The sequence below is a fragment of the Rhinocladiella mackenziei genome (genome assembly GCF_000835555.1).
Source record: "Rhinocladiella mackenziei CBS 650.93 unplaced genomic scaffold supercont1.6, whole genome shotgun sequence".
Classification (NCBI taxonomy): domain Eukaryota; kingdom Fungi; phylum Ascomycota; class Eurotiomycetes; order Chaetothyriales; family Herpotrichiellaceae; genus Rhinocladiella; species Rhinocladiella mackenziei.
This window is the reverse complement of record NW_013550599.1, coordinates 1,139,358-1,151,271: the sequence shown is the minus strand read 5'-3', so window position 1 is coordinate 1,151,271 and position 11,914 is coordinate 1,139,358. Positions and strand designations below refer to the sequence as shown.

Below are 11,914 nucleotides of genomic sequence, written 5' to 3'. Positions count from 1 at the left end.
GTATCCTACATCAGGAAATCTATAGGTCCAGGAGTCGGCAATCACAAATAACCATTCAACAGATTCTGTCCTGAATCCCGCACGCTCATGCTAAAATGAATCTAATACACCCTCATTGTTTGAATTTCCTCATTGGTTCAAAGAAGTAGCCCGGATGAACGACGGTCATGGCGACGCAGGCAATACCGACCATCCTACAGTATATGTTACCAGTCAGCATGCTCCAAAAGTTGTTTGCCTGGTTCAGGGAGCCACCTCACATTCCATCGAGAATTAGAAACTCGGTCTCGTTGCGCATGAGGGCGTTGCCCCATCCGCCAGCCATCTCGGGAAGTCTGTTGGCCAGATTGCGTGAGTATACATGTACCGTCTCGCGAAGAACGGAGCATGGTTCAGACATACCGATAGATACAACGGATGAAAATTGTGATAAAGGCCAGTGCAATGGCGAAGCAGAATATTCGAAAATTGCGACTAGTCATGGGCAGGGCCAGATTCTTTTCATATTCGCTCTCAGAGTGGGATGTTGATTTCGCCTTCTTAGCCCGTTGAAAACGGATGAAATAGTCGATCGTCAGCAGGCCGCAGACACCCATGGTGGCCACCTGAAATGCAATGCCGGCTACGATCATCCCATTGCCGACGTCGATCAGATTGGGGTTCTTGCCTTTGTCGCCGGCACTCGCTGCAATACCACCCCCAATGGCCTGAAGCACGATCGACCCAAAGTCACATCCGATAAAGATCCACGGGTAGAGCCTGGGTTTGAGCCTTGAGTTCTCCTCTCCGCAGTAGATGACGAGGTGTTTCAGTGTCACATAGATGCCGGCGGCCAGGAAACTCGGGGCGAGCACCAAGCAAACGATTTGAACCTTGAATCCTGTACCGTTCCATGGGTTGTGATGCATCACGATACGCCCAGCATAGCCTATACTCTCTCCAAAACAGCCAATAGCCACGGCTACCAAGTACGTCCATGTCCGTCGGCGCGTGCCCAGGATCAACTGAGCGATGCAACATATGCCGAAAAGTGCGATGAAGAACGAGTTAACACTAAGATTGGGATAATAGCCATATGTGGTAAACTCGACGGGGCATTCTGGCGTGACTTCAGTACAATTGCGACGGGCAGCCCGAATTGTCGAGTTGGTCGACATTGTTCTGACACCTTAACTAGGGATGTAGATAGATAGCGAACAAACACTGTCGGATTCTGAGAAACAAAGAAAGATAACAGGACAGAAGAGAAAGATCTACTTGACATGAGAATTGTGATAGAGGGAAGAGAAAAGGACAAGAAGGGTACAAATGAGCCATGGAAGCAGCGCGCTGAACTCACTGGGGGCACCGTTCTGAAGGGTTTCTTCAGCAAGCGACCTAGTTGCGAGTCAAAATGTCACACAGGAAACCGCGTGGCGAGGCGAAATGTGGAGCTCGCAATTGTGTCTACGAGCCGTTTGTGGGCGAGTGGGAATCGTCAGCGAGGCTCTCTAACGAGGATCAGGTAAAGTGTACGCTCCAGATACTGAGTGCTCCGACTCCCACGAATCCCAAAGCTGACGCCGGGGAACACTAAAAGGGACGAAACCGAAACCGAAGAGAGCGCCCGAGAAGAAAGCCGGCACAGGAAACCTAGGTCTGATGCCATTAACAACCTATTTCCTATGCAGACGGTCTCTTTGCTCATCTCCCCACCAGATTGCGGACCCCATGCGACAAATGGCGAAAATAATCTGACACATGTGGAGTCCGGAGCACGCTTCGAGCAAGGCCTCCTTCTTGTCCCTAGCTAGAGTCGGCCTAATCAGTAACTTCTGCCTATAGCCGTTGCCTTTCTCCAGACTCCTCTTCCGTGCAGGCCGCTCGTTGCATCTTGTGTACCACTTCTCCAGCTTCGGGCAATTTTTCAAGTCGACATATCCTCGCTTTGTGCACAAGTCCACTGGCCACTTCAGAATGATATCAGGTCATATGCTAGCGAAGATCCCATGAAATAATCCTGATCCCCAAGCTTCTCTTCCATGTAGCTGAAACCCAAGCGTATTTCCAGTAAAGGCGTCGTACAGTTTTTGGTTCATCAGAGATCAACGGGCGAATGAAGAAAGGCGAATGTTTCACCGACTGGTCGAATACTAATCGCAAAGTGAACGTTGGGACTGAGATTAGCTGCCGAAAAATTGTACAGCTCATCATCCCGGATCCAATCGCTCCCTTTTCCATCTCCTTTGAACTTGCCCGTCTTATCGTATTTTTCAATCAAATATTTTGCTATCACGACTGTTTCCACGATGACCCTCCCGTTACCAGTCTCCCATTGCAGTGAATTCCCCAAGGGATTTTTTTTTTTTTTTTCAGTTCTGGAGGTGCTCTGCCGTTCAGACGTTCGAGTAGGCTGAGATTGTAGGAGATTTCGAGCTCTTCCAAGTAGCCAAAGTATACGTTGAGATCGCGAGTAAGAACGAGCGCGAGCAGGATAATAACCAGCCCCATGAGGACTCACATTCATGTGATATAGGGTTGGCTTAGGTTCTGCCATGATCAGTCGTGAATGGAGCGAACAGCTTGAATTTGGAGCGCTGGAGGGAAACAAACGACAGGTATAAACGAGATCATGAAATAGAATCTGCTCGAGTTTGTTCCTTCAGACTGACTTACGCGAAGGAATCAGGCCCCGGCTAGCATTTCGCAGGATCTTCAAGGGCCTAGAGAACTAGAATGACCCTGGCGAAAGTCGATTCTGGGTTCTGTAGTCCAAGACCCGGGGAGGAAGACAGAGAGTGAAAGGAAACGGCAGCTACATAGAGCCAAATGAATTTGAAACAGAAGAGGCACCGCACAAAGGAATGCTGTTCAGTGCTGGGGAAAAAAGGGCTGGTGTGCTTAGCGCAAAATCTGGACGCAAGAGCTCTCCACCAAAAACAGTTTGTTCATGGCTTGCGGCCGCAGGGGGGACATCTGTCAACACCACATCTAGCAACGACCGTATCTGTTCGATGACCACACGACGTCCACGAAGTGTCATGAATTGATGACATGGAATTTTATGCCCCCGTTCTCTCGAGTCCTTGTCGTTCCTTGCATAATTCCCCTTAGTTTGTCATTCGGAACATCATTGTGTGCGCACTTTCCAATTCTCCAAATAGAGCCAACTCGGAGCCGGCGCAATGCGTTTGGACGTCAAGAGGCAGCTCTTTGCTCGTATGTTTGTCTGCTGTATGGCCTCCTGGTATAATCTAACCTTTCCAAAGGCTCGGAGCGAGTGAAGGGCATTGATTTCCACAGGTACGTGTCCAATTGCATATTTCTCTGCTGAAATCATGAAGACCACTCTAACAATTCAAACAGTACTGAACCATGGGTAATATAATGCTTTTCCTTGCGCAGGCTGCTCCGGTACTGACTGCCCAAGATCCTCACCACTTTGTACAATGGACATGCCCACATCTGGTCTTACGAAACGCAATCCATTATCAAAACTTTCGAGCTCACCGATGTTCCTGTAAGAGCCGGAAGATTTATTGAGAGGAAGAATTGGATAGTTTGTGGCAGTGATGACTTCCAATTGAGAGTGGTGAACTGGAATACAAGCGAAAAGGTCAAATCATTCGAGGCGTAAGTGGCTGGAGGTTCAGGATAGCTGTTCGAAGGGAGCTCATACTGGGACAGGCATCCAGATTATATCCGTGCAATTGTCGTGCATCCGGTTCTCAGTGTCGTCCTTACTGCCTCAGATGACATGACAATCCGAATGTTTGATTGGGAAAAAGATTGGCGATGTGTGCGGGAGTTTGTGGGTCATCAACACTATGTCATGGGACTTTCCATCGTGGGTGATGTACGAACGCAATCCTGGGCGGGCTTGATGCTGACCGGCTTCCCAGAACCCCAAGGACACCAACGTGTTTGCGTCGGCATGTTTGGATCGAACCATCAAAGTCTGGAGCATCGACAATGCCACGGCCAAACAGACAATTGAGGCTCACGAGAAAGGCGTCAATCACGTTGACTACTACCCACACAACGACAAACCATATTTACTGAGCACATCCGATGATAAGACCGTGAAGGTCTGGGATTACACCACCAAAGCTCTAATTGCGACGTTAGAGGGACATACCAGCAATGTCAGCTTTGCCTGCTATCACCCTGAATTACCGGTCATAATATCTGGCTCCGAAGACGGCACCATCAAAATATGGCATGCCAATACCTATCGACTCGAACAGTCGCTGAGCTACGGCTTGGAGAGGGCTTGGTGTGTTTCCTATCAGAGAGGCAAACAAGGTGTTGCCATGGGGTTTGATGATGGCGCCGTTGTGGTAAAAATGGGAAGAGAAGAACCGGCCGTTTCTATGGACGGTACGGGTAAATTGGTGTGGGCACGCCATAATGAAGTGGTATCTGCAATCGTGAAGGGTGGAGATGCTACCGTCAAGGATGGCGCGCCTATTGCGCTTCCTAGTAAAGAAATGGGAACAACAGAAATGTGAGTCTAAGAATTCGTCAACCAGGTAAAAAGCTAACATAAATCGCAGCTATCCGACAGCCTTGTCTCATTCGCCAAATGGTAGATTCGTCAGCGTCTGCGGAGATGGCGAATTCATAATCGTGAGTATGCTGATGGTGCCCGCTCGGGACCTTTGTTAACAGAAATCAGTACACCGCGCTCGCATGGAGAAATCAAGCGTTCGGTTCAGCACTTGATTTCGCATGGTAAAAATGGCCCAAGTCGATCTGGTAGGAACAGTCTGCTAATCTCAGTCTAGGGCATCGCACCAAAATCCTACCGACTACGCCATCCGAGAATCTAGCACCAGCGTCAAACTTTTCAAGAAGCTCAAAGAGAGTGGAAGTCTAGATGTTGGCTTCCAGGCCGAGGGTCTCTGTGGTGGTGTATTGCTTGGGGTCAAGGGACAAGGAGGTATTGGCATGTTCGATTGGGAGACTGGCAATCTTGTCCGCCGAATCGAGGTCGAACCCAGAGAAGTAAGCTTCACCCCAGGGGGCTTTTACAGGACTTCTCGCGCTGACATTGCTCAGGTCTATTGGAGTGAATCGGGAGAACTTGTCGCTCTTGCTTGTGCTGACACAGCCTACGTTCTTCGCTTTGACCGAGAGGCATATCTTGATGGCCTCAATTCTGGCCAAGCAGACGAAGATGGTGTCGAAGCTGCATTTTCGGTCGTGACGGATCTCCAAGAATGCGTGAAGAGTGGTGAATGGGTCGGCGATGCGTTCCTCTTTACTACGAGTACCCGCCTCAGCTATTTACTCGGTGAGCAAGTCGTGCATATCGCACAATTCGATCAGCCCATGTATCTCCTTCGGTATCTCCAAAGAGACGAGCGGGTCTACCTCTGCGACAAAGATGTCGGCGTTGTGAGCTACCGACTCTCCACGGCGCTGCTCTCATATCAAACCCTCGTCTTGCGAAACGAGCTTGAGGCTGCACAAGAACTCCTGGCTGAAATCCCAGCGGACCAAATGAACAAGATTGCTCGATTCCTCGAAGCACAAGGCCACAAAGAGCTTGCTCTCGAGGTGGCGACGGATCCAGAACACCGGTTCGAGCTGTCTCTGGGCCTGAATAACCTTGCTGTGGCCCTTGAGATTGCGCGCGAATCAGACATGCAGGCCAAATGGTCCGCAGTGGCAGACAAGGCTCTCGAAGCTTGGGACGTGAAACTTGCAGAAGAATGTTTCCTCAACGCTAAAGACTTGGGCAGCTTGCTCCTTCTATACACCAGTTCCGGCAACAAAGGAGGACTAACTAAACTCGCCGAACAAGCTGAGCAGATGGGCAGCAACAACGTCGCATTCGCCAGTTTGTGGTCGACAGGAGACATCTCCGCTGCAATCGAGCTGCTCAAACGCACAGGCCGTCTCAGTGAAGCAGTCCTGTTCAGCCAGACATACAAGCCGTCGAAGGTGCAAGAATTGGTTGTGGAGTGGAAAGAGAGCCTCGAGAAACAGGGTAAAGGGAAAGTCAGTCGCTTGCTCGGCGTGCCCGGTCAGGATGAAGAACTGTTCCCTGAGTGGGATGAGTATATCAAGCTTGAGGCCGAAGGTGGTGCGGCAAAAACTAGTCTCATCGACGTCAATGGAGAGGCGAAGCCCGAGACGAACGGAACGGCGAATTGTGACGTTGAGCAAGAAGAGGCCGAAACTTGAGTTCCGCCAACCCTCCTCTTGTCAGGTCGGGAGCTTGCACAAAGGAGTTCGCGATGGTACTGAAACAGGAATACAAACAGGAAAAGAGGCCCCGTCCTTGCTGATCAGGCCAAGACTTGGTCCAGGGGTTGCCGTAGCCGGGAGGGAACGCCATGCTAGGTACTTATCAAGCCTTACAAAAGTCATACCAATTTGAATTTACGAATTACAACGTCGTGTGTCTCTTTCCAGTCCAGCTTCATGCTTTTATTCCCATTTGTTAGTTATTACTGGCCACTCTGGTTGACGTCTGAGCTGGACAATGTACAGTTTCGAATGGTTTTGTTTGGCTCCGATTCCTTGAAATATATATTTTCGCAATGCCAATGCTACATTGATTGATCTACACGTGTGCGTCACAAATCGTACACTGCTTCCACTCAGATTCATAACTCATATACCTTCTCAGGCTCTCCTTAATGACATCTCATTCCCTACCCAGTGCCTGCCGTTAGCTAGCGATACATAGTGTCGAGGGCGCGTTGATATTCCCACCCTCCAGCTCCTGAATAGGTGGCCGGACAGAAAACCAGTAATCCTTGGAAGGCAGGATGTGTGTTTTCCGGTTGAAGGTGTGTTCTCTCTCACTTATGTCGTGGAGCAGGGACCTCGACTCAACTACCACTACCACTTCGTGTCCCAACGTTCCCTTTCACTTGTGCCACATGCGCGATTGGATGCCAATGGATCGACCTTCCCCTCTAGCGAGTAGGGGACGATGAAGTAAAGCTTCTGCGGCTCCTTGCGGTTCCTGGGCTCGTGGTCCCCCCGCGGCCGCATCGAGGATTGTCGATGCGTGAGTCTCTGCCGTGCCCGTTTTGGAGCAGAGACTCCCAAGGCTGAGGGGATTCTGGGGTCCTAGGATACTTTGGTGGCTCCGCCCGTATGGTGATCTGTGTCATCCTCGTTCTTCGTTCTCGTTTTTGAACCTTGGACTGTTCTAGCTCACTCTGCAACTGGAGGAAGAAATTTTCCGAGGCCGCAATCTGTCCTACCTCCGTGACTTCGATGAACCGCGCGGCTCGGTTGATCATGAGGCCCAAGTAGCCCCCGCGCTAAATGGCTTCGTTCCAATTGCACGGCAGAAGTTGCTGTGGGAAAGAAGATCATGAAGCCGTCATCGTTCTGTTTGATTTCGTACCTTTGGTTGGACGATGTCAGGTGGCGGATCATGCGATCGTGCATTTGCATCGCTTCGACCATGGCGGAGACTTTTCTCCCATATTACTGTGGATTTGACGATGTCTGGAGTGCTGCCGGTTGCACGAGGTTCATTGTGTTCAACGAATCCTCCTTCAAGTCTCCGAGCCGATGTTTCCTTCGACGCGTCTTACTTCGCGCTGATAACACGGTCTCGTGCTGGAGAAGCTTTGGACTGAGGCTCCCGCCAGTCCAGGGCTGGATTTGTAAATGGGATATTCCGCGCTGCACTAAAAGAGGGCGTAAGCCACGGCTAGATGTTGTTGTTCCAAGGATTGCCCGCACTCTTTTCTTCTCTCGGAGCTCAGTCATAAGCATTCGGTCCATAAAGGCAACTGAGATCCGATCGGATCTTGCACGATGTGTATGTGCATTGTAAAATTCGTTTCTCCATGCTGGTTGATGATAAGGTGGCATGCAACTGTGACTTGAAGTTCTGCAAGGTTTTCAGCGGTGCGTCTTGCTTTACTCATGACTGAACTTTTTGTGCCGCTTTGCCTGCGTGGTGTTGGATATGAGACTTCTTTAGTATACACAGTACCAGGCACAGATCCAGCCGACTTTGCGAGTTTTACGCTTGCTGTGATAGAAGAGCAAGGCTGGAAACTTAGAAAATGGATGAGGGAAAGGGGGAGAATCGTTCTAGGTTTCCCGTTTGGTACGAATGGCCTCTTCGACTGAAGTCTCGCCTATTGACGTTATATTCTCTGCCCCCTTCACCACATACCTCGTGCCTGGTCTTGACCAAATTCGGATGGTTTCTTTGAATCCAGCAAAGCCAACAACCACCCTTGCGCTATACAAGGCTCATTTTCTTCCTGCAGACCTCGATCACAAGAAGGTCAAATTCAACTCCCAGCTTCAGCAGTGCCAACAAAGGGTATATTTCTGATCTTCCGAAGATATTTTTTTATTCTTTGGAGATAAGAGTGTGGGGACGTGGAAACGAAAGAAGCGAACAAGGTCACAGCGTGAGACGGTTGGACATTCCGATATTCTGAGCCCACCGTGGCACAGGGGTTTGATGATGTACACTCGAATGAGGAATTTCGTGCGTCCAAAGGACCGGGAAAGGTTTCTGTAGAGGCCAAATATTCAACATCGAATCGCCGTGAGTTCAGCATCACCTTCTCTGCAAGGCTGAGTTTGTGTTTCGGTCTCGATGGATCTCCCGCGGCCTCGTCAGTTCTCTCTTGTCTTCCATAAGTCTGACGCGTCGCTGAGTTGTCCTCTCCGTGTGCGGGCCATTGTCCATTCTCTTTCTTTTTCAATCTTTCCCTTCTCATCATTCAGGCACCCAGAGCTGCACGGGCGATCATTTGTTCGAGCATCCAATAGGCACACGGCTGGACGTAGTGCCAAGGGAAGTGATGGACGAATACAATTAACCGAATTATGAAGCATGGGATTTTGCGGGGATGCAGCAGCCATGGACCAATTAGAATACACGTGAAGTAATTTACTTCGTGCCACCTGGGTGCGGTCACTCCGATCTCGGATCAAAGCGATAATTCTGCCTATAACCCCCCCCCCCCTTGATTTGTAGACACTATCTTTGCATTCTACTCTTTCATATCCAGTCAGTATTCCTGCGCGGGGCAGTATTGATCGCTGTCCAACATGCCTTCAGCAGATTCCAAGCCCAGGACCTTATACGACAAGGTCTTTCAAGACCACATTGTCAATGAACAACCAGACGGCACAGTTCTTCTCTATATCGGTGTGTGACTGTCTTGCCAGGAGATCTTCTGATTCCCAAATACTGACCCAGCCAAAAGACAGACATCTTGTCCACGAAGTCACCTCTCCGCAAGCATTCGAAGGTCTGAAGAATGCGAAGCGAAAAGTTCGCCGACCCGACTGCACTCTCGCCACGACCGATCACAACGTGCCCACCACCCCACGGAAAAACTTCAAGAACGTCGCAGAGTTTGTCAAGGAAGAGGACTCGCGACTGCAATGTGTCACTCTCGAGGAAAATGTCAGAGACTTCGGCCTGACCTATTTCGGCCTGGGGGACAAAAATCAGGGCATCGTCCATGTTATTGGACCCGAGCAAGGTTTTACCCTGCCCGGCACCACCGTCGTGTGCGGTGACAGCCACACATCCACTCACGGTGCATTTGGTGCACTGGCGTTTGGTATCGGCACCAGTGAGGTCGAGCACGTCCTGGCCACCCAGTGCTTAATCACTAAGAAGAGCAAGAACATGCGGATACAAGTCGAGGGCAGATTAGCTCCAGGTGTCAGCAGCAAAGACATCATTCTTCATGTCATTGGGGTCATTGGCACCGCCGGGGGGACGGGTGCGGTCATCGAATTTTGCGGCTCAGCTATTCGCGGTCTCAGCATGGAGGCGCGCATGTCCATTTGCAATATGTCCATTGAAGGCGGCGCCAGGGCAGGCATGATCGCTCCTGACCAGACTACATTCGAATATTTGAAGGGACGACCACTGGCACCCAAGGTCGACAGCAATGAATGGAAGAAGGCCGTGAACTATTGGTCAAGCTTAAAGTCAGATGAGGGCGCCAAATACGATGTCGAGGTTTTCGTTGATGCAAAGGACATCTCACCCACCGTATCGTGGGGTACTTCGCCTCAGGATGTTGTTCCTATCACTGGTGTCGTTCCCGGACCGGACAACTTTGAGGACGCCAACAGAAAAGCCAGCTGCAAACGTGCTCTTGAATACATGGGCCTGGCTCCCGGCACCAGGATGGAAGACATTGAGCTGGACAAGGTATTTATCGGATCCTGCACCAATTCTCGGATCGAGGACCTCCGCGCCGCCGCTAGGATCGTGGAAGGCAAGAAAATCGCCCCGAACCTCAAGAGGGCGATGGTCGTACCTGGTTCAGGCAATGTCAAAGCCCAAGCCGAGCGCGAGGGACTCGATAAAATCTTTATGGACGCCGGCTTCGAATGGCGGGAGGCCGGATGCTCAATGTGCCTTGGCATGAACCCGGACATACTTTCACCGAGAGAACGCTGTGCAAGCACATCGAACCGCAATTTCGAAGGTCGACAGGGTGCGTTAGGCCGAACGCATCTCATGTCTCCCGTCATGGCAGCGGCAGCGGCCATCGTCGGAAAACTAGCTGACGTTCGCAAACTCGTGGATGACGCCACTCCCACCAAAGCATCGCCGAAGCTCGATGTGGCGCCGGAGGTTGCTGAAGTCGACTCCGAAGAGGAACTCGACCGCATCCTTGACATTCCCAGCGATACGGCTCCCGCGGTTAACCACGGCGGTGACTCTGCTGCCGGTGTATCAGGTGGCCTTCCCCAGTTCACGGTGCTCAAGGGCATCGCGGCGCCTTTGGAAAAAGCCAATGTTGACACGGACGCCATCATCCCTAAACAGTTCCTCAAAACGATCAAACGCACCGGCCTCGGTTCTGCGCTCTTCCATCCCCTCCGCTACAACGAGGATGGCAGTGAGAACCGATCTTTCATCCTAAACCAAGAACCCTACCGTCACTCGAAGATCCTGGTCGTTACTGGACCGAACTTCGGCTGCGGTAGCTCGCGCGAGCACGCCCCATGGGCATTGCTAGACTTTGGCATCAAATGCGTCATCGCACCGAGCTACGCAGACATCTTCTTCAACAACACGTTCAAGAACGGCATGCTGCCCCTGGTCATGCCCGACCAGGTAGCTCTGGAGAAGATTGCTGATGAGGCCCGCGCCGGTCGGGAGATTGAAGTCGATCTGCCGGCGCAGGTAATTCGAGACGCTGAGGGCAAGGAGCTCGCGCGCTTCGACGTCGAAGAATTCCGCAAGCACTGCCTCGTCGAAGGCCTAGATGATATTGGCCTGACCATGCAGATGGAGGGCAAGATCGCCCGGTTTGAGGCCAAACGGACACTCGATACCCCTTGGCTAGATGGCAGTGGCTATCTGAAGAAATGGCGCAAGGGTCCCGTCAAGGTCGAAGCCGCGCCTGTCCCCAGGACAAATCGCGGCGACGTCAAGACTGATCCTGTCGAGTGGTAGGCACATCCAGGGAGCTTCCGCCGCCTGATGGGTCCACAATTTACGTATGCTCACTCTAATCACCGGAAGACCCACAAAATATATAAAAATCATAATTCTTCATTGACAATAAAGGTTAATTAGAGCGAAAACGGGAAATGGTCATGAGTCGAAATGAAAAGGAAATGAGTTGCCATCCGCATCGTAAATCCAATTTCGGTTATTCACACCTTGCCAGACATTAGATATCAAGCACGTAGTCAGAAGGCGAGGATTGGGGGACAGCCTAGGCAGGCTTGATGGTAGATAGTATATTCATTTGCGCCAAAGAGTTCAGGGTGGAGAGTCGAGTGGCGCTCAGAGTACAGCAGTGTGAGAATCGAGCTGGACCGAGTCGACGCTCAGCTCACGTTGTTAAGGCCTGTTGATGACATGTCACGATCTCCATCGAGCGTTGGACACTGGCGACCATTGCTTCAAATCAGATTTCATTGGAAGAGCCGGCTTTGCGAGAAGAAACGCAGG

At 51.0% G+C, this 11,914-nt stretch overlaps 3 protein-coding genes across 3 annotated transcripts; 2 read left to right on the top strand and 1 right to left on the bottom strand.

The window, feature by feature from the left end:
- Positions 1-112: 112 nt before the first annotated feature.
- On the bottom strand, positions 113-1,157 carry Z518_08214 (uncharacterized protein; the record flags this gene model as incomplete). Its single annotated transcript, XM_013413957.1, has 3 exons — positions 113-194; positions 261-335; positions 403-1,157. The coding sequence occupies 3 exons, from the start codon at positions 1,155-1,157 to the stop codon at positions 113-115; spliced, it is 912 nt and encodes a 303-aa protein (XP_013269411.1).
- Positions 1,158-3,164: 2,007 nt separating this feature from the next.
- Positions 3,165-6,171, top strand: Z518_08213 (uncharacterized protein; the record flags this gene model as incomplete). The annotated part of the gene is made up of 10 exons (XM_013413956.1): positions 3,165-3,198; positions 3,249-3,282; positions 3,346-3,358; positions 3,410-3,612; positions 3,667-3,826; positions 3,882-4,486; positions 4,536-4,608; positions 4,658-4,713; positions 4,767-4,986; positions 5,041-6,171. 10 exons carry the CDS (start codon positions 3,165-3,167, stop codon positions 6,169-6,171), a joined length of 2,529 nt encoding a protein of 842 aa, XP_013269410.1.
- A 2,859-nt stretch (positions 6,172-9,030) lies between these two features.
- On the top strand, positions 9,031-11,410 carry Z518_08212 (3-isopropylmalate dehydratase, large subunit; the record flags this gene model as incomplete). The annotated part of the gene is made up of 2 exons (XM_013413955.1): positions 9,031-9,130; positions 9,189-11,410. The coding sequence occupies 2 exons, from the start codon at positions 9,031-9,033 to the stop codon at positions 11,408-11,410; spliced, it is 2,322 nt and encodes a 773-aa protein (XP_013269409.1).
- Positions 11,411-11,914: the final 504 nt, after the last annotated feature.